The 21837-nt window shown below is 39.4% G+C and overlaps 1 protein-coding gene across 1 annotated transcript in view; it reads right to left on the reverse strand.

Moving 5' to 3' along the window:
• TNC (tenascin C) overlaps nt 1-21837 on the reverse strand; it is a 109586-nt gene that overhangs the window by 13118 nt on the left and 74631 nt on the right. Inside the window, 8 exon segments of the mRNA XM_036750602.1 lie at nt 1325-1455; nt 3194-3337; nt 4681-4800; nt 5957-6100; nt 7917-8039; nt 13965-14237; nt 15468-15740; nt 20074-20349. Coding sequence (XP_036606497.1) covers nt 1325-1455; nt 3194-3337; nt 4681-4800; nt 5957-6100; nt 7917-8039; nt 13965-14237; nt 15468-15740; nt 20074-20349 — 1484 coding nt within the window.

Raw genomic sequence — 21837 nt, forward strand, 5'->3', positions numbered from 1 at the left:
AGTTATGAAATTTCAAGTAAAATTATGATTTTTTTTACCTTAAAGATAAGTAGCTACTTTTTTCCTATACTTAAAACATATATTTTAATGTCAGTGAAACTTTTTTTAACATCTTAAAAATGTAAGTATGTGTTTCTGTGAAGAGGCAGAAGAGGAACTATTTCTCTCCTGAACAAAACATAAAGTACCCAAGGACCACCAGATTCAGGGAGGGCCTATAGGATCTGGAGTTGAGTAGAATAGCGAGAGCACTAGACTTTGAGTCAAGAGACTTGAGTTTGAGACCTAGTTCCAACACTTATTGGCTGCGTGGCCCTTAAACCAGTCATTTCTCCATTGTGTCTGACTCTCCAATGACCCCATTTGGGGTTTTCTTGGCAAAGATACTGGGATGGTTTGTCATTTCCTTCTCCAGCTTATTTTACAGGTGAAGGACTGAGGCAAATAGGTTTAAGTGACTTGCCCAGGGTCACACAGCTAGTGAGTGTCCAAGGCCAGATTTGAACTCACAAAAATGAGTTTTCCTGACTGTAGGTCTAGCACTCGATGTGGTCCTTAGTGAGTCATTTAATTTTCTGAGCCCTGGTTTAGGAGGAACAGTTCTCACTATGGGGATAGTGCTACTTGTATCACCTACTTCAAAGAGTTGTAGTAGTGATAATAATAGTGATGGTAGCTAGCATTTATATAGCTCTACAATGTGCCAAACATTGTGCTAAGTGCTTTATAAATATTAACTAATTTCATCCTCACAACAACCTTGGGAGGTAGATGATATTATCTCCATTTTATAGTTGAGGAAACTGAGTCAGACAGAGGTTAAGTGACTTGACCAAACTAGTAAATGTTTTGAGTCAAATTCAAACTCAGGTCTTCCTGACCTAGCACTGACCTAGCACTGTTCACTGTACCACCCAGCTGCCTCGAGACAAGGAAAGTACTTTTTATTTACTTCTCTGTAGAAGGATGAGTTGTTATATAATAATAATAACTAACATTTTATAGAGTTTTAAAGCTTGCAAAATGCTTTACATATAATACGTCATTTGATCCTTACAACAACTCTATGAAATAGGTATTCTTATTATTATCATGACCATTTTATAGATGAAGATACTGAGGGTAAGAGAGTTTAAATAATTTGCCCAGGGCTACACACCTAGGAAGTATCTGAGACAGAATTTAAACTCATCCTCCTGACTCCAAGTACAATGTTCTATCTACTATATCAGCTATCCGCTTATTTCTCTTTTACATAAGAAACAATCCGAATGATAAATAATGTCGGCGACAAGTTGTTCAGAAAATCCAAACACAATTGTACCTTTATGGTTCCATCCACAGATTCATAGATGAGGAGATACCCAGTAACAGGTGCACGAGGAGGCCTCCATTTTAATAGTGCAGTTTCTGATTGAACCTCAGTTGCCACCAAATCTCTTGGAGAATCTAGGTCTAGAAAAGACAAGGTTTTTAATAAGAAAGGAGGCAGAATGATGCATTAGAATATCCTTGGGCTGGGAACCTGGAGACCTCCATTGTCAATCTTACTCATTTACTAACTCAGTGTAGGACTTTGCTCAAGCTCTTTCTCTCTCTGTGGGCTTCAGTTTGCCTCCTTGCAAGATGATAGAATTGAACAAATGATCTTGAATGTCCCTCGCTATACTCATACAGCCTAAGACAAATAATAATTGCCTGTGATGGTTCCTGAAGGGGGCCAATGGCAGAGAAGATGGCAAGATACCAGTGCCAGGTAGAATAAGAAGACCCAGAACATCTGGATCTCACCAATCATCCATGATAAGACTTGCTCAGATGGTACAAGTCTAAGGTGAATAGGGAATATTTGCTTGGGGGGGGGGTTTCAAAAATGTCTTCATGGGCAAATTGAATGGGCTATCTGAGTAGTTTATGTTTCTGTACTTGTTTGTGGACTCTTGAATTCTTCATGAATTATACAACTTCTATAGTGGCCAAAGTAAAGGTTGTCCAAAGTCCAGAAAAAATAAATTGATTGTGACTAGAAGTAGTTCTGTAGAATAAACTTTCTATTGGTGGTTGTAGTAAACTTGATCATAGATTCAGGCTTTGTCCATATGCTGTAAAACATTAGGATGCTAGAGCTAGAAGTGACCTTGGAAATCATCTGATCTAGCTCCCTTTCCCTACCCTTAATTTTACAAAGGTAAACTTAATATGGAGAAATAAATGATGTGAAATCATTCAATCAGATGGACCAGTGGCACAGGTCTCATCTTTGTGGCTTTGATTGATATTCAATACTGAAAAGAAGAATTTACAGGGCACTCACATGATTTCCAAATTTAAACCCCTCTTCCAGAAATGTATAGAATAAAAGAATCTTGGATTGTGAGAACTGGAATGGATCTTAGAGTATATCTTATGTAAATCCCTTGATTTTGCAGATGTAAAACCTGAAGCCCAGAGAAGGTATGGTAGAGCCAGGACTAAAATTATCTGAGTTCCATAAATTCACATAACGACCAGAGGATCTATTCTTTTCAGAAAGCCCTTGAAACTTGGGAATAATTGGACTTGGAAGGGGGAGGTTTTAGTAGAAGTATGCTGATGGAGGCATAAATTAAAATCTCCTTGAGTTTCTTCAGGAGCTTCCCTACTTGCTACCTGTGTGACCATAGACAGCTAACAGCATATGGACCTTAGTTTTCCTCATCTGTAAAATGGAGTTTTGATCCATAAGGTCCTTTTCCTTAAGCCCTAAAATACTGTGAGTCTTTGGTGAAAAGGGCAGGTGGAAATTGGTGTTGGCACTTACCACTGAGGAATGAGATCTGGGAGAACACAGTCACCATTTTCATTAAAGTTCACAAAAAGATTGTAATGTATAAAAGTATAATGGGCACCTGGGAAATCTTGCTTGCAAAGATCTCTTCAAAAGTTTCCCTGCATATAATGTAAGTCTTTAAAATGCCGCTTTTAGGGTCAAAGTGGTCTGATCTCTACTTAAAGGGCTTTCCAGTTATAGTTTCCCTAGTCTGTTGAGAGAACAAGTTTATTTCAGTTAAATGTGGAATAGGCTTGTAGTGTATTTTTTGATGTCTTTAAAGAACAGGCATTAATGGTTTCTGTTGCTGCTGGTATGTGCAGTTTAACATTGGACACAAGGAAGGATTAATCTCTAGGCAAAGCTGTCAACATTAATTAGTACCTGTTGTGAAATGAGTGGTGATCACAGAACTTTTCTGGGGCCCCTTCTCTGCAAAGATCCTTAGCGTATACTCTGTTGCAGGCTCAAGGTCATTCAAAGCATATTCCACTGTGTTCCCAGATACTGTTTGAGTCACTTCTGGCACTAAACATCAAAGACATGAATACGGACAGTTAAAGTGCAGTTTGAGACATTAACCGTATTGGAAAGCAGAAAACTCAGCTCCTTCGAAGATGAAAACCTTTAGTGACCCTCTGGGGAAATCCAATTTGATTTCTGAAGGGACTCATATGCCTACATTTCTCTCAAGTCTGATACAAAGGATTTATCATAATGAAATTGGATTTTTCTGGGCATGAAATCAGAAGGTGAATTTGGGGACAGAAGATGCGTTCCACATGTTACAGACCTGAGTAGTTCTTTAACCAGACTAACTTAAAAAAATGGAAGGCAGTATAATAACTTTGCAAGTAGATTTCCTCCTCCTTAGGTATACTACATCTGCACTATTTCCTGCCTTCTTCCATGGGCCAGTTCCCTTGCCCTCCTTAATTGCTAACCCTTTCCAATAGTTTGCCACTCTTAAATCAACACAGTAAGTGGAAGGATCAAAAATATCTACTGGAGAAGATGTGATTAGTTATTTCCCTTCGTCTTCCCTGCTCAAGACACAGTCCCACAAAAACCAAACCACAACGATATAGATGTTAGAGATATATCTTCATTCCTGCCCTCCTGATTTTCATTAGGTTCATCATGATTTCTTTTGGGTCTTGGTTCTATGAATCAACATTTATTCTCTTGGTTTGGATTTCTGGGATTATAAGAAAACATCCTAGGGATTCAGAAAAAAAATCTCCCTTTCTCTGCCTGCACTTATCATTCTTTTTAGCAGTTGCAAAGAGGAAGAGGAATAAAAAAAATCAAATCTTGCTGCTGCTGACTTCTTCTGGAGACTCTATGTGGAGTGGTGGTGTATTTTGGCCTTCCCAGATCAGCTGGGGTCTGTGGGCCAAGCTTCTGTGTCTCCCACTTCCTCTGCTGGAGGTGAGTGATGTCCAGAAAGCTGTCCTCTTCCAAAGAGCCCCTTCACTTTGATGAAGTGATGTGGGCTCCATGTAGGCCAGAAACTTGGAAACTTGGACAATCAGAGAGATGCTAGAGATTTTCTTTTCATTTTTTCACCTGGATGGAATATTCCTACTGAATTCATTTGATGAAACCACAATATTCTCGTACTTTGCTTAACATCAAGCAGAGGAGTATGGGTAAAATACTCTAATCTTCTGATAACCTCAGCCAGGATTGCTAAAGAAAAAAATGGAGACTTTGGAGCAATGTCCTGTAATCCAAAATTACTGACCTGTTGAGCTATTGCTTTTTCCTAAATATGACAGTGAAAAGATGGAATGTCTGGTGGGATGAGAGAACTAAGTTTTTTAAGTGCCGTGGAAAGAAGGGAGAGAAACTTTGCCATGTGACATTACCTTTGTCCCCAGCGTAGGAGATGACGTAGTTGTCCACTGTAGCAATGGCTGGCTGCCACATGGCCAGGGCTTCAGAGTCGGTGATATTAGCTGCTACCAAGCCTGATGGGCCATCCAGAGCTGAAGAGAAAGAGGGAGCTGTGTCAGAGAGATCTGGATAGGTATGAGCCTTTATTTCCTTGTTTTCCAAAGAAAAGGTTGGACTTAATGTGACATCTATTGCCCTTTCTGGCTCTAGTATTCTCTGTCCTAAGGTTCCTTCCAGCTCTGATCTTCCGAGTGCTTTCATTTCAATACCAATATTTATATTGTGCTTTAAGGTTTATAAAGCATTGATCCACATCATCATCCTGGAGGCGGCTGCTATTGTTATCCCTATTTCAAACACGAGGAAACTGTCAATAGTCAGTAATAGTCAATAACCATGAGGTAAGTACCTACTATGTGCCATGTGCTGTGCTAAGTGCTAGGGTTACAAATACAAATAAAAAGGATAGTTCCCTGCCCTCAAAGAGCTTATAATTGAATGGGTTGGGGGAGATAACAGAGGAAAAGAAGCTGAAAAGATCAGGGAGAGGGGGGCATGAGAGGTCATTAGAGGTTAAGTGACTTGCCCAGGGTGATATAGCCACTCAGTGTCTGAGGCAGAATTTGAGTTCATTCTCCCTGACTCCAAATACAGCACCCTATCCACTATTCCTGATGGCACCGGGGTGGGCCTGGAGTTAGGAAGACCAGAGTTCAAATCTGCCCTCAAATAATTAATGACTATATGACCCTGGGCAAATCACTCAGCTCTCTGTCTGCCTCAGTTTACTCAAATGCAAAATGGGAGTAGTAATAGCACCTACCTACCAGGATCATTTTGAGGGCCAAATGAAACGTAATTTATAGAGTGCTTAGCACAGTGCCTGGTACACAGTAGGCACTTGGTAAAGGCACATTTCCTTCCCTATCCCTTGTAGCTGCCTTCTAGATTCTCCTGTGTCAGTGATGGTACTAAAACCACCTTACATTTTTGTTCCCTGTACGAAGCTTATCCATTCATGGAATATTAATGTTGCAGTGGAATCTTGAGCGCCTGGCACAGTATGTTGCATATAGTAGGTGCTTAATAAATGTCACTTTTTAAAATTTAAGGGGGCAGTCAAGAGTCAGGGAATAAAAGATGTACTGGGTCGCAAATATTCTCTGTTGCTATGATATGAGAGAGGATGCTGTCAGAAAAATTAAGATAAAGCCATGGGAAAGGACACACTGCTTGATGAAATGGTACCTGTTGTGAGAGTTCCTGTCACAGGCTCACTTTCCTCAAAGCCCTTGATTGAGATGATACTGACAAGGTATTCCACTCCAGGCATCAGTCTCACCAGCCCAGTTTGAGTCTTGCTTCCATCCACTGTCACCACTGAAGGTGTTCCTGGAACATAGCAAAAGAAACAGGTATCAGATGAGCCCTGGACGAGGCTGGAATCTCTGCCCCCCTTTTAGGTAGCTGTCCACACACACATACATGCATACACACACATGCACATGCATACATACATACACACAGCAGCCTGTCTTTGAAATGCAACTATACATTTTTTTAAAAAGAAATTATTTCCTTAAGCTATCATTTGCTTCCAGCTTTCCAGTGAAAAAGCTTTATTTTCCTAAAATGTTTTTTCCACTGGTACAAATGCCAAAAAATCTTAGGTTGGAGAGAAAAAAATCTATAAAGTTACAACAAACTTAAAATGGCAGGTCTTCTTTCAGGAGTAGCTTGGCATGTGGTACAGTTTATTTTTTCTTCTCAGAATATCTTCCACTGTCTCTGTGTTAGATGTTCTATCCACCAGACATGTTGGCCTGGGTGTTATAAACATACCAGTTTCTGCCTGAGAAGGTCCCATCACCGACTTAAATCAGATGAGATAACATATGCAAAGCCCTTTGTAGACCTTAAAGTGTTCTATAAAGATGAACTATTATTAGCTATTATTAACTCAAGAATTGGGACTCTGCGGATACCATTAGACACTGTATAGGGGAAGAGAGTCATTATATTTGGCATCTGCTTTCTTCCAGTCAACAATACTGAGAATTTTGTGACATCTTATTTCTATGTGCCTTTTTTGTAAAAATGAATAGAATATTTAATTGTAATGGTGAGTGGAGGAGGGGTCCATAATAAAGTCTTCAGCTGCTTTTGCCTGGAACAAAGGCATTTTGGGGCATAGAGCCCTACAGGGTTACTTTGTAAGAAAAGTAAAATGACTTTTCTACATGTGGTTCTGCCAGTTGATAGGTACCTGGCTCTTAAAGACTGATGAACAAAGAGTATATCTAGGGAGTTAGTACTTGTCTACATTTAGGTGTGACCTGGAGGAATCTACCCACTGATAGACACACAGTTTCCTCAGATCAGGAGCTTTTAGGGAGGTGGGCCCTATAATTAATACCAAAGCCTTTGTCTTACTAGTTTTAAACCACTGAGATTTGGGTGTCATGAATGGAAGCCTACAATATCTTCAACATGTGAGAAGAAGGTTGTTGAATGAGTTCATACACTGGGGAGAAGGTTGGATTAAATGACTTTTAAAGTATTCATCCTGCCTTGCCTTTCCTTAGTCTTTCCCCTAACCCAGGGCTGCCCAGACTCCATACCAGGAGGTCCGATGGGAAGTGTGGCATGCCTGCTCACACCACTTGTATGAGCTAGGAGTCACCAATTGTGGTGAAGTGGAGGACCTCTAAATCCTGGCATTCACCTAAGGTCTTCTGGGCCTTACCAGCTGTCATGCTTTTCCTTTTTCTAGACCCACAAACACTGAACATTGCCATCTGATCTGCTGATGTACCCTAAGGACTCCCAGAATTTGCTATTTGCTGGACTTAGATTTTTTGTGTCCCCCAATTAGAATAAAACTCCTTGAAAATGGGGATTGTCTTTTTTTTTTGCTATTTGTATACCTAGCGCTTAGCATAGTGCTTGGCACATAGTAATCTTCAGTAAGGGCTTTTCATTCATTGATTCATTGATTCATTCTTCCATGCTGTTATTCTAAGATCCTAGAGTTTACCAAGGCCATTTTATATAGTAGCTCTCTCAGAGTTAGTCTCAAAAAGGAGGGAAACAGGAGGAACTTTCTTCCCTTTGGTAAAGATCTAAAAGGTATCAGATTCCTTTAACCGATTTACCCCAAATTTCCAGGGTCCCTCAGTTCTATCCTCTCAGCCCCAGACTCTCTCACCTCCTGCAATGGGAACATATGTGATCCGGAAGCTCTCCACCTGTGATGTGGGCGCCGACCAGCTAACAGTGGCAGAGTTTTCAGTGACGTCGGAGAAGGAGATTTCTTTTGGTGATCCCATGGCTGAAAAAGAAAGAGCACAACAGCAAATGAAAAAACAGTCTGAAATGCTGCCCAGCAGTCATTCTTCCTATGACAGCAATCATTCTTAGCCTTTTATCCTGAGAAAGTGAACCATAGAGATTTCTGTCCATGCTGAGTCCTGCAGAGGCAAAATTCCTTCATCTGAAAACAGAATTAGGATTTTATTAAAAATATGATTCCTTAGTTACAATTTGATGTCTGCTTTTTATTTAGGAAGAATGAATTCTATTGTTATGCTATACAGCTAAGGAAAGGAGGAAGTCTCATAATTCATGGGAACATCAGCAATAGCTGGTGATGTGTGTGTGTGTGTGTGTGTGTGTGTGTGTGTGTGTGTGTGTGTTTACAATGAGAAAGATCTGGGCATCCAGGAGGTAATAGGAACACACTTAGAACTTAATCTAGGGGAGAGAAGGGAGGGATCTTAGAGAGAGGAGTGTGTGATGAATTGGGGACAAACACAAGTTTTCCTAACTTTGTAATTCTACTTCTGTGCCTGTTCTGTACTGATAGTTCATAATATCATAGGACTTTTAAGCCTAAAGGAAGCTTAAACAAAATACAATCCAACCTCCCATTTTATATATGTCAACCGAGCCTGGAGCTAGGAAGAGACTTGCCCAAGGATATGTTTCACAACATTTGCTCCCTAAAAGTCAGCAGAACTTAACAGGATTAATTTAGTAGATGCTGTTGGAGGTGGTGGAGTAGGTGATGCCCTTTTATTATATTTGTAGTTCTTCTGGCAAGGCTAATTTTATCAGGATCAATACTAAAGTGCTTAGATCTTCTCAGGGAAGAGAACCAGAGTGTCAGGATCTATCACTGACTAGCCATGTGTCCTTGGGCAAGTCATTTCCATATCTGGGCCTTCTTTTCCTTCTCTGTAAAATGAGAAGGCTAGACTATATAATTAATAAGGTCCTTTCTAGCTCTAATGACTATGAACCCACAGGGGGAGGGGGGAGACTTCCTAGCACCCCTCCAATAAAATCACATTAGTGATTCTCTAGAATCAGGGGTTCGGAGCCTGAAGGAATCTTAGAGATCATTTTCCAGGAGTGGGGAACCTGTGTCCTTGAGGTCACATGTGGCCCTCTAGGTCCTCAAGGGCAGCCCTTTGACCAAATCCAAACTTCACAGAACAAATCCCCTTAATAAAAGGATTCGTTCTATAAAACTTGGACTCAGTCAAAAGGTTGCACCCAAAGACCTGTCATATGGCCTCGAGGCTGCAGGTTCCCCACCCCTGGTTAGTTTAACGAGAGCTAAATCTAGTCTAACTGGATGAATCTGGAATGCATTTGTCATGTAATATTATGAACTATTGTTGTTGTTCATTTGGGTCGGACTCTTTGTGACCCTGAAGAGCATAGCATGCGGCTGCTTTCCATGAGGTTTTCTTGACAAAGATATTGGAGTGGTTGATCATTTCCTTCCCTGGCGCATTACGGCAAACAAGCTTAAGTGACTTGCCCAGGGTCGCACAGCTAGTAGGTGTCCAAGGCTGTATTTGAACTCAGATCTTTCAGACTCCAAGCCTAGGCACCCATCCACTGAGCCACTTCGCTGCCTATAAGGAACTATACTCATCTGTATTTTTAAATCGGATCTTCCTACCAGATTGCAAATTCCAGCTGAGTAGAGTCTGTATCTTATTTAAACCTGATATGTCTACCTCCCCTACACTTTAAGTGTGGTTCTTTGTACATAGTAGTCACTTAAGAAATGTTGGTTGAATGAATGGGTGGATGAATCTAACCCAGCCCCTTTATTGAACAAGTGACAAAACGCAGGCCCAGAGAAGGAAAGCTACTGCCTGTCCCAAGGTCACATACCAGTTGGGGCTAGAACCCAGGTTTTCTTGACTCCTTGCACTTTTTAAAACACTACGTTATCTGTCTATGTGTAAGCACTGCCTTCTCTGTGAGTTACTGGAAGACGACTACAACATCTCTTAAGAGGCAACTTGGCATTTGTAGAGAATTTGTTTTATAAAGTTGGTGGAAAATATCAGGGAGTTGGGGAGGCAGAGCTTTTAGAATGAGAAAAAATGGCTTCTCCTGATACCTGCTACCCATGTTTTGCCAAATAGAGAAAAGCACCAGGTCTTAGGAAAATATGTTTTGACAACTGCTCCATTTGGAGCCTTTGAGTGACCCTTGGGGGCTACCAGAAAAGAGCTGGGAGCTCACCTCCCAAAAGTGGGAGCTCAACTAAGGTTCTGTTTTGGCCTCCCCAATAACATGTGTACTAGATCTCCCTCCAGGGCCCTGAAAAAATACAGGCAAACATCCCAAGACCTCATGTTCCAAGGAAAGAAAATTCTGTTATGGGCAAATAGAGTGGACTAAAGGATGATGAGAAGGGACGTTATCCCTCAGAGGTACAAAGAGAGGATGAGCTTCAAGGACAGAAAGAGCTTAGTTAAGATGTCTTGTGAAAATCTACGCTTTAAAATGGCCTATGGAAAAAGAGAAACAGAGAGACACAGACAGATGAGGTGGAACAAAGCAAGAAAGAATAGGAATATAGATGAGGAAGAGGGAAAGGGGGAATTATCCCTTGGACTATTTCTGACATTACCTCACTCCCTCTTCTTGCCAATACACGCACACACACATAATCTGGCTGTGAAACCTATGCACATTTGTGGTCCCGGAGAGACAAATCAAATCAATTCTGCCTTCCTTTTTTTTTTTTTAAATCTCATTCTTATTCTTTCTTTAGAAGCATGAGCCTCTCTCTTGAAAACAAACAATTGAGACAAAAATAGCAATCAAAAATAAACTTGAACATGTCCTGTTTATAAACAGGGGTCAAAATCATGGTTTTCCCTTTTATCTGGAACCTTTTTTATGAAGGGTGGGGATGGGGATGAGGAGCAAGAGCTGGACATGAGACTTCTCCGAAAGGCTCTGGAGGGCCCGGTCTTGGAGATGGGGGAGGTATTGTCTTTCATGATTCTTTAAACATCGTCAGAATAACCTTAGAGCACTATTCGAGCACTCATTTTCCTTTGTGAAGCTCATTCCATACTTAATCACATCATGTAAGTATTAGTAATATAACCATTTTACAGATGAGGGAAATGAAACTCACATGAGATTGAAAGATGTGCCTACAATGGCCCATCCATTGTAAGAGCCGGGGTCTGAATTCATGTTTTCTTTCCCCTCTCCCACATGGCCTTTTTTTTGGAGTCTTCACCAGAGGCTCTGCATTTCATCCCTTCTTACAAGCATGTAGTCACCATTCATGGCATAACTTTTCTGTAGTGAACTCTTGGGAAATTTCTGGAAATTCCCAGCAGAATATAAGATCCGAGGGGCAGGTGCTGTTCAAATTGTTTTCTTTCTATCCCTAGTACAGTGCCTTGCACATAGTAGGCCCTTAGTATATGTTTATTGAATTAAATTCAGCAGAAGAGATCACAGATTCAGAAAGAGAATGGATTATTGTCTAGTCCAACTTGCTCATTTTACAGGTGAGGAAACTGAGGCCCAAAAGGTTAAAAACACTTGCCCATCATCACAAAAGTGGGGAGCAGCAGCTTGTTAATTTCATAGTCCACAAAGACTCTAATCTTTTCAGGTAAAGTTCTAATCTGCCGACAAAGGAGGACCCTCTGAAAAATTTCCCTTTGGGTTTGTTCTATGATTCATAGATTAGAACTCCCTTTGGGCGATATCTCTTATGAGTTGTTTTTTTTGAGTTGGGACTCTTAAAAGCAACCAATTTTAGCATTAGCTGAGAAAGAATCAGCTGCAATAAATGTCATTCCTCTAAATCTCTCTGAGGTCAGTAGAGGAAAAAAAGCCACAACCCCCAGCTATTTACCATAAATACCTTGTGAGTCAGTTAAGGTTCTTCAGTGAATCACGCTATAGTTTTGTTATGTAGCTTTTTCCTTTCAAAAGAATTGGTGGGATGAGGTTGAAAAATGGAGGCACTCAGAGGCAAAGGGCTAGGTTTGAATCCTGACTGGTGAATCATTTCATTTCCCTAAGCTTCTGTTTCTTCTTCTATAAAATGGGAGGATTAGACTTAGTTGAATTTTAAGGTTACTTTTATTTGCAAATCTTATGATCCTTGTTTACTTATAGGCATAGATTAGGGAAAAAATTGTGAAGATGAGTTCAATTAAGAAAAGATGCATGCCCTGAGAACCTCTACTTCATTATCTGAGTATTAGACTAAACATATCAATATCAACAAGAATGATGACTCATTTACATACTATTTCACTCACTTAGAAACAAAACAAAGCAAAACAAAATGACTGCTATTACAGAATTAAGCAGCACTCATAATTTGAAACCATCTACCTCTCCTCCCTATTAAAACTTTAAAATATAATGCACACAGATAGCACGCTATCATCCGTTCAGGCATTTAAGACTTGTAACCCTCTGTGAGAGGATGTTTGTATATTATCTGTCTTTTAAAAAATATAATATTTTTCCCATTTTACAGATGAGAAAACTGAGGCCTAGAGCATGAGTGACTTTCTCAGCATCAGAGAGGTAATATGTATAAGAGCCATTTGAACCCAAGCCTTCTGATTCTCAGTATAGTATTTTTTTTTCCTTGTGTCATACCATCTTCCTAGCTGCTACAATGGGGAAATATTTAGTGTTGTGCCATGGGCTGCTTAAATTAGTATTAATTTTAAATATTGCATATGGAAAATAGTGATAGAATAAGGTGGTTTGGTAATAAGGGCAGATGTATTATCTTGCTTTTCTTACATCTACTATAGATATGACCTAAGAGGGTATAGATGTTAAGCAGCAACATTGCTGAAAGGTTGTTTTTAGAGATTTGTTCAATCATTTTTCAGATGTGTCTGACTTAGTGACCCCATTTGTTACTTTTTTTGACAAATATAATGGTTTTTAATTTTCTTCTCTAGCTCATTTTATAAATGAGGAAACTGAGGCAAACAAGGTTAGGCTACTTGCCTAGGGTCACATAGCTAGTAATCTTGTAAGAGCTAGATCTGAACTCATGAAGATGAGTTTTCTCGATTCCAAGGCCAGAGCTCTATTCACTATGTAGCTGCCCCGTTTTCAGAGATGCCTTCAATTTCTTATTATCTCCTCTAACTTCTCACATCTTTCCATGATGGCAATAACAATGCTGATATTAGTAGAGAGCTTTAACATTTACAAAGAACTTTGTAAACATTATCCCATTTGATCCTTACAACTACCCTCTGAAGAAATACTATCATTATCCCCATTTTGCAGAGGAAGAAACTGGCTTAGATAAATTAAGTGAGCTCAAATGTATAACCCTTAAGTACAGGCAGTAAGATTTGAACCCTAGTTTCTCCTGAGTTCTATACTCTTTTCACTCTAATATAGTAATTCTCTAATAATGCCTTTCTCCATAGAGGCAGTTGGGTGGTGCAGTGGAATAGAGCATTGGGCCTGGAGGTCAAATGTGGTCTTATATACTTAACTGTTTGACACTGAGCAAATCACTTAACCTCTAAAGGTTTACCTCAGTTTCTTCAACTGTTAAGTGATGATAATAATAGTACTTACCTTGTAGGATTGCTGTGAGGAGCAAATGAGATATTATTTGTAAAAAGCGCTTAGTGTGCCTGGCACATAGTAGATGCCATAAATACGCTTATTCCCTTCTCCTCAAACCTCCCCCCAATTCATTTATACCTATTCACAAATAATAATCTATGGAATACACATGGAATTTTTCTATTAACCCAGCATTGTGTGATTTAAATACATAGGAAAGGAAGTAGCCCCATCTCCATCCCTCTCCCACCACCTTGAAGTGAAAATCATTACTTAAAAATTAGAATGAGTGACACCCTTTGCAATAATGAAGCTCAAGATAAACACAGTTGGTCCTCTCTCTCCATGTTAGTCATAATACCTGTGGTTGCAATGGCATTGATTGGCTGGGATCGCCGTCCACTGATTAATCCATAGAGTTCAATATCATATACTGTTCCCTCTTTGAGACCTGTTACGTCCCTGGTACGCTCGTGGGCTGGTACGATTATTTCCAGTGGATCAGCCTGCTTTTTAGTATCCCTGATTTTAAGAACAAAACTGTCGAAGACCCCGTCATCTGCCGTCCAAGATAGACGGAAACCGTCTGGGGTGGCATCTGAAACCAGAAGGTTGTCGACTTCTGGTTCTGCTTCTAGAGGGGAAAAAGAGTGGAAGAGGAAGGACAGAGAAAGTTATTTTAACGACCAACTGTGCTCTTCTGTTCTGTGAGGATGGCAATATGCAGTGATGCCCCAGGTCAGAGAAGTGAAAGTCTCCTAGTTACCAAAAAATAAATGTGTTCAGACAGAAAAAAAAGTTCCAACCGAGCTAGAGTTAGTACAAGTGCCTGTATGCATGTGTGAATTTTTTCTAAAATTGATGACTCTAAGTCACATCTGGACACACACCATTTCTCTCTTCCATGCAATATTAAACAAGTTAAAAGCAAGTAATTTATTTGTTTGTTCTTTATCTTCCAGTGGCTCTATGTTCATCCTTTGCGAAACCTTTCGGGTAAAATACAAATAAACCCGTGCTAATGAGCTGCATGGTGTCGCTCGTGATCATTTTCCTTGTTTTTTTTCCTGCTAGAACAAAAGTTTTTAGAAGTCCTTTCTCTTTCGACTTTGTTCTAGAGACTGAATCAAGACTGAAAAATAAGACAGTCCTTTGAGAGGTAGTACTGAGGTTTTCCCTGGTACTAGTAAGGCACTGTATCTTTGAACCATAGGACCAAAGGGCCCACCTTGACTTTGCCTTAAAAGGGACAGATTTCCTCCCTGGAAAAGCAAATTTGTATTGTGATAATGATTAATGCTGCATTTCTCAGGCATGACCTCTAAATCATGACAAAATTATGGATTTAGTCTATGTTTAAGAATATCTCCAGTGTGTCAGCTTCTCCCAATGAAAGAATTTTGTGTTTCAGTGTCCAGTTACTATTACATTTGACAATGTTCTATCAATTAAGACTTTATAGATGGCAAATGTTATTGACAGGTTTTTAGAAATATACCAGTCAGGTATATTTCTTTTGAGAAGGCTGAAATGCATCTGGGGACCAGGAAAGATGATGATGGATGAGTAGGATGTGAAACAGACACTCAGCCGAGAAACCTCTAAGGCATTTTGGAGGCAATATGGTGACATTTCGACCTTCTCATGTCAGGAATATAAGATAGGACAGAAGATAAGGGAGAATGCAAAGGACGTATGAATGAACTGGTCCCATCGATGAAACGTACAGCTGTGATGAGGACAGAAATGCAGAAGCCATGGTGATTTGGCATATGGACTGCATGAAATGTCTCCCAAGTGAAAACATGGGGATGGAAGAGAAGACTGAACAGAAGAAGAGAATGGCTCACTTGAATGGAAATACCTGTGAAAACCACAGCACTCAAGGGCTTTGTTTGGTGCCCTTGGGCCAAGCCGAAAAGCATAACCTCATAGCCAATGCCAGTTATGAGGCCTTTAAGCTCCAGTTTCCTCTGGGCTCCTGAAAGTGTGAACTCCTGGGGGTCCAGCAGCTTGCCAGAATCCACCACCATTACTAGAAAGCTGTCAAAGGCATTCTCCAATGCCATCCAGGAAACTGTGAACCCATGGGGATTAATGTCGGAAATGGTTAAGTTTTCCAGTAGGGGCAGGGTCTCTGAAAGAAGGGAGGGTTGAAAACAGTACAGATTAGTGTCATAGACTCCACCAAAATAGTCTTAAATCTTCACAAAGGACAATACATGGCAAATCTTTAAATGTCACTAGATGTCAAGTATTGACAGAGTAGCTTAGGATAAATTTGAGAGATAGGGTCCATCTCCTCCCACCCACCAGAATTTTGGTTTTGAATCCAGTTGACCTGGTTGAATCCAGTTATCTGGTTTCTGTGGGCATTTTCTTTTCTCCTTCCTTATTTCAAGTTTGTATTTTCTTTCTTTCCCATTCTGAATAAAGTAGTATTGATACAATTATGGGTGGCATATCTCATAGACTAAAGTGTACCTTTTGAAGGAAAATCAGTTAATAATGGCGAGATTTGTATTTTGTACAGTTGCATGTAGTATATACTTAGTATTTAAGTATATAGTAGATAATGACATAATTTTAAGAGAAAGACTCCCTGTCACAAAAGTTAGGCTACTGTCCTTTTCTCTCCCATGTTGACAACTTAGAGATGACATTTCAGAAACTAGCTAAAGGGTCACTCGAAAAATGTCCAAGGTACTTGGGAATACTCTCACTTTGGGCAAACAAGAAAATGACATGGGGTAGAACCTCTGCAGTATATTCAAGAAGAGTTTCAAGAATGGGGTATCTTGAGTTTTGTATTTTCAGTTTAACCAAGACAACAACAACAACAAAACAACAACAAAACAACAACAAACCAAACCCCTTTTTTGGCTCTAAAACCTGATTATTGAAAGAGAATTTTCTAAAGTGTTTGAGTCTGCTTGGCTTCCTTGATAATGGTAGTCTAGGGGAACATGGCTGAATCTTTAGGCATAAAGTATGTCTCTGGACCTCGGTGTTATCCTGAACGTTAATTCTCCTTGTCCAAGATGGTAGAGTTGAAGGTATATGATCACAGAATTTAAAACAACAAAGGATCATCTTGTCCAATTGCCCTACTTTTGAAATGAGGAAACTGTGGTCCAGAAAGGAAAGTGCATGGCCCAACATCACAAAGGCAATAAGTGACAGAGTTTAGATATGAATCTAGGTATTCTGACTCTAAATTCAGCATGATTTTCCTACTGTACCATGTTGCCTTCCTGGGCTAAATCATTATCTGTATTGATGCTATGTTATCCCATGGAAGCATTGCTATTTTTTTCCCCAAAGAATTGGATTTTTGAAGGGGGGGTGGAGATTTTCTTATTCATTCTAAAAATAGAGTTCGGCAAAATCTCTTGGCTAATTGAAGTGGATTTTATTTTATTTTTTGTCAGGGGGAGGTTTAGGGGATATTGCGGGTGGTTCTAGACCTAAGATTCTATCAGTATAGGAAACTCCCAGTCAAGAAACTTCCTCTACCAATGTAGCTTTACTTCCAGTCTTGGAGCTAGGTGGGGGCAATATTGAAAAGTTAAATGACTTATTCGCTTATTTAGGGTCACAGGATTAGCATGTGTCAGAGGTAAGAACTGAACCTAGCTCCTCATGACCATGAAGCTTGCTTTCTATCCACATGACCTCTCCATTGGACACTATGCTCTGGATATTTGAGGTTTGGCTACAGATGGGACCTTAGGAAGAACTATTGGGCCTCTTGAAGTATCAGACTTAGATGCAGAGAAGAACTAAGCCTGTTATAGATAGAGCAGCTGGTAACAGTGCCTTATAATAACAGTCTTTTTAAAAGCATTGTCATTCCCTCAGACTGTGGTGGCATTTTGTTTTTGTCAGGGAGCCAAGAGTCTGCTAAAATATTGCTACTACTCTTCAGAAGGAACCCTACTCCAGCTGCTTTTTGAGGATATTGGACAGACAACAGTACTGATTGTTCTTGATCGCTCAGAAGACTGAATCTCCCTCCCCCCCATTCATATCTATTTCCTAGGAACTCTGTCATCTCCTTATCTACAATCAGAAATAGATTTCCCTACATCTACCAATGCGAAGGTGATGAGTGGTCAAGAGGTGGCCCTGGCTCTCAGGTACCCTCAGCTAAACTTCTGAGAGTAAAATGTTGGCTTTTATTATAAATAAGCACACTTTATGTCATTCATTAGTTTTGAGACTGTGGTCCCAAGAGGTGGGTACAAAAATAATTTTTAATATATTTAGTACTGAATACAATCTATTTACTACTGAATACAGTACAATCTTATTTACTACTGAAACCCACTGCCACCAAGCATTTAAAAGACCCTGAGACATAAGCTGAGTTACTCCACTGTGAACTCCATTCTTTTTGCCCTCACTCTTTCAGCCAGAAAAAGTGAAGACTGGTGGTTTTTAGTGATGGGGCTGGGTGTGGGGAAGGGCAGACCAAAGGGGAGGATTAGGCCAAAGTGATCACTAAGGCAGTGGTTCTCCAACTTGTGGGTCTCAGAGTCCCTTTATACTCTAAAAATTACTGAGCACCCCAAAGAGCTTTTGTTCATGTGGATTGTGTAAATATCATTTTGGCATTATTATTAAAATAGTTTTGACTTCATGAACACCCTAAAAGGGTCTTGGAATTGCTGCCCTAGAACATCCTTGGTCATGCTCAATTTGGAGCACTCTGCATGCACAGTTGAGTAGAAACACTCAAAGAAATAATTCTTAATGCTTAAGGCTCAGTCCTAAAGGCTTTGACTTAAAGAAAAAGAATTAAAATAAACATATGCTTTCACTTTGTGAAGAAGTGTATCCCCACTCCACCCCCTTTTTTTCTGGAATTGGATTTCCTCTGTTTATTTTGAAACACTGGTTGTTTATTTTGAGATATTTTGCATAAAGAGATTTTTTTTAAAAATGGTAATATTTCTGATAAAGGCTAAGATGAAACTCATACACTTTGTAAACAAAACTTTTCCTGGAAGACATAAGTCATCTTCTTCCCCTTCATGAATGGAATGTTGCCTCCTTTGGAGGTCAGCTTTGCCCCTATATTATCATTTAGTATTATTTTTCATTGTTGGCTTGATGGTGGTTTTTCTCTCTCCCTGTCCATTTTTGGGTATTTTTTTAAAGTCTTGAGTGCCTTTATATTTAACACTCAGAGTGGACAACCTGGTAATTTGGTCTTTGATGTACAAACTGAAGGCTTTCCCTATCTTATTTTTTTGTCCTTTATTCTACCTGGGAGGTTTGCATGAAGCAACATGTAAAGGGAAGGTCTCTTTGATAGGATTTTTATTCATTAATAATAACCCTCCACCCTACCCTCAACCCCAGGAGTTTTGTTCATTACTCATCTTATGCATATGTTTTTTTTTTTTCCTAAGGAATTACCATTTTCTGAGTTTAGAGGATTATCTGAGCAATGAATATACATATCAGATAAATAGCAAAAAAAAAAAAAGAAAGAAAAGGTTGTTTTTTGTTTTTTTTTTGTTTTTTTTTTAGATTATGCTTTTAGAAAAGTATTCTTTTCAATGGTGGGGAAAACATTACCGAAAAGTTCCATTGTGCAGAACTGTGCCTGGGAGGCCCTTTAAATTTAAATAATGAACCTAAATTTTCCTCAGACATTAAAAAACTTAATGGAGCTTCCACAGATGCATAATTTAAAACAGGCACTGGGAGGGAATTTAGTTAAGTATGTGTGAATTAGATGATGACTTTCTTCCCCCACTTCCCTGCCCCTCTACCCCATGTTAATATATGTGAAATTTCTCTTGCTCCCAAAGCATGTCTGCTCTAGAAGTTGGATGTCATTTCATCCCCAGAATGGTGAACTAGCCCATCTCCCCTTTGTTAAAAAAAAATTCAGAGCAGTAATTCCTAGGGAGTGAATAAGGACACTTTAATAAGGTCCAGGTTGACTCATCTATTTCCTAATTCTGATCCTAAATGATCTCTTCTAGGTGTTTATGTTAGAAAAAGATGGTTTTCCTGTTGTTAAAAAAAGGGGAAACTATTATCTTTCTGGAATAATTTAACTTGAACCCACCCTAGGCAGACTTATGAATTGAAGTCCTTTCCACTCTTAGGATTTACCATTACTTATTTTTCATAAATATTTAAATATATTTATATTGATTGTACCATCTTGTTGCCAGAATGATGTAAGCCACACACAAGTCAGACTGGGGAAATTTAGTATCCCGATGGAATGTCCCAAGAGGTATTCTCCCATAACTGACTTTGAAGAGAGAATCTTGTTCCTTAATCACCAAGAAGAGGAGAATCAGGCTAAACAAGCCTAAGTAGGTTCTAGATATTGAATGTATAGTGAATCATGTTTCTGCCTGGAATGAGCATAATGGCACTATATTTTCTACAAGCTAGAATTACAGATGGAAATTCTGTGATATTAAAGACTTTGAAACTAGTACCTGTCGTCACAAAGGCAGTGAGTGGCTTGGTCTGGTCACCAGCCCACGTCGTTCCCCTAATGCTAATGTCATAGCCAGTATTATCTACCAAGCCTGTGATGTGAGCGTGCTGCGTGTCTCCTGAGACTGTGTGCTGCTGGGGTTCATACAGAGACTGAGAATCGCTAACATTGATGACAAACTTTGCAAAGAGCCCAGCACTTGTGGTCCATGACATGTTGAAGCTGTCGGGGGTAACATTGGTAAGAATTAGCGGGCCCACCTGTAGCTCTGGTTCTGAAGGAAAAGGAACAAAGGCAGAAAAAGAATATTACTCTGGGAAGGGATAGAGGAGTGGTAAGCATTGTCACAACATTGAAAGACATAATTCCTTTCCCAGTCCGTGTCACTATAGAGGGCATCTCTAGGCTTTATCTATACCTACAAAGCAGAAGCACATTGGTTATGAAATGTTGAAGAGTACCATGATCTCCAACTGGTAATAGGTTTTTATATTGGTGCCTGTGATATAATTTGCCTGTCTGTGTAGGAAAAAAACATGTTCTAGTTCATCAAACGTGATGAAAATCGATTAGCTACATATGTATATGTATAAAAATACATATGTAACCATATAGAAATATTTTAATATCTGTACATATATTATCTACATAGTAACAAACATATACAGATATACTTAAATTTATATTTAGAGATCTTATATATTCCATAGTTGTTGTTTTTGTTGTTGTTCAGTTGTTTCAGTTGTATCCTACACTTCATGACCCCATTTGGAGTTTTCTTGGCAAAGATACTGGAGTGGTTTGCCATTTCCTTCTCCAGTTCATTTGACAGATGAGGAAACCGAGGCAAATAGGGTTAAGTGACTTGCCCAGGGTCACACCACTGGTAAAGGTCTGAGGCTAGATTTGAACTCAGAAAGGTGAGTCTTCCTGACTGCAGGCCCAGTGCTCTATGCACTATGGCACCACCTAGCTGCTTCTACTGCATAGTATTCCTTTATACCTTTATATTGCAAAATATTCCTCTATAAAAAGTGTTACTCTGATGCCTTATGGTAGCATGGATATGGTCAAGGTTAGGTCAGCAGACTGCAAGGTCTGGTAGCTCCTACTAAGCTTAAAAAACTTTACCTAGGGTCCAGCTACAGAATGTGTATCTTTCATGCAAGTACCAGCCTGCCTAAGTTGGGAGATGCTTATCACCAGCTTGGTAACAGGATAATGTAGTTTTTGGCCCCTACAGTCTTTAAAGTCCCTCCATTAAGATGATATGCATTGGTGGAGGCAATACCCTGGCTGATGAGGTCATAGACCTATGAAGTCATAAAATCAGGGCTCTGTTAGTTTGTGCCTTTCAGGTCTTTTGTTTTTGACAAGCTAAAGGCCATATCCACATGACATATTTTGTTTTATATTTGGCAATAAAGCAATTCAGAAATAAAGAAAATTCCATTTTCTTTTGGTGCCTTGTATATATACATATAGGTGTATGTGTGTACATATATACGTATACACACACACTTTTATAGAGTATTTCATCATTTGTTGAATCATTTGTTATAAGCAAAATAATATCTCATAAAGAAAAATTGCATAAACTAATATTAGGAGAACCTTGATTAAAAGGAAAAAAACCCAAAAAAAACTAACATCATAGTTTTAGACCTAGAAGGAACCTTAAAGGACACACAGTTCAACTCCCTCATTTTACAGATGAGGAAACCAAGATCCAAAAAAGGAAATGACTTGTCTAAGGTCACCC

This window comes from Trichosurus vulpecula, chromosome 3, assembly GCF_011100635.1.
Source record: "Trichosurus vulpecula isolate mTriVul1 chromosome 3, mTriVul1.pri, whole genome shotgun sequence".
NCBI lineage: Eukaryota > Metazoa > Chordata > Mammalia > Diprotodontia > Phalangeridae > Trichosurus > Trichosurus vulpecula.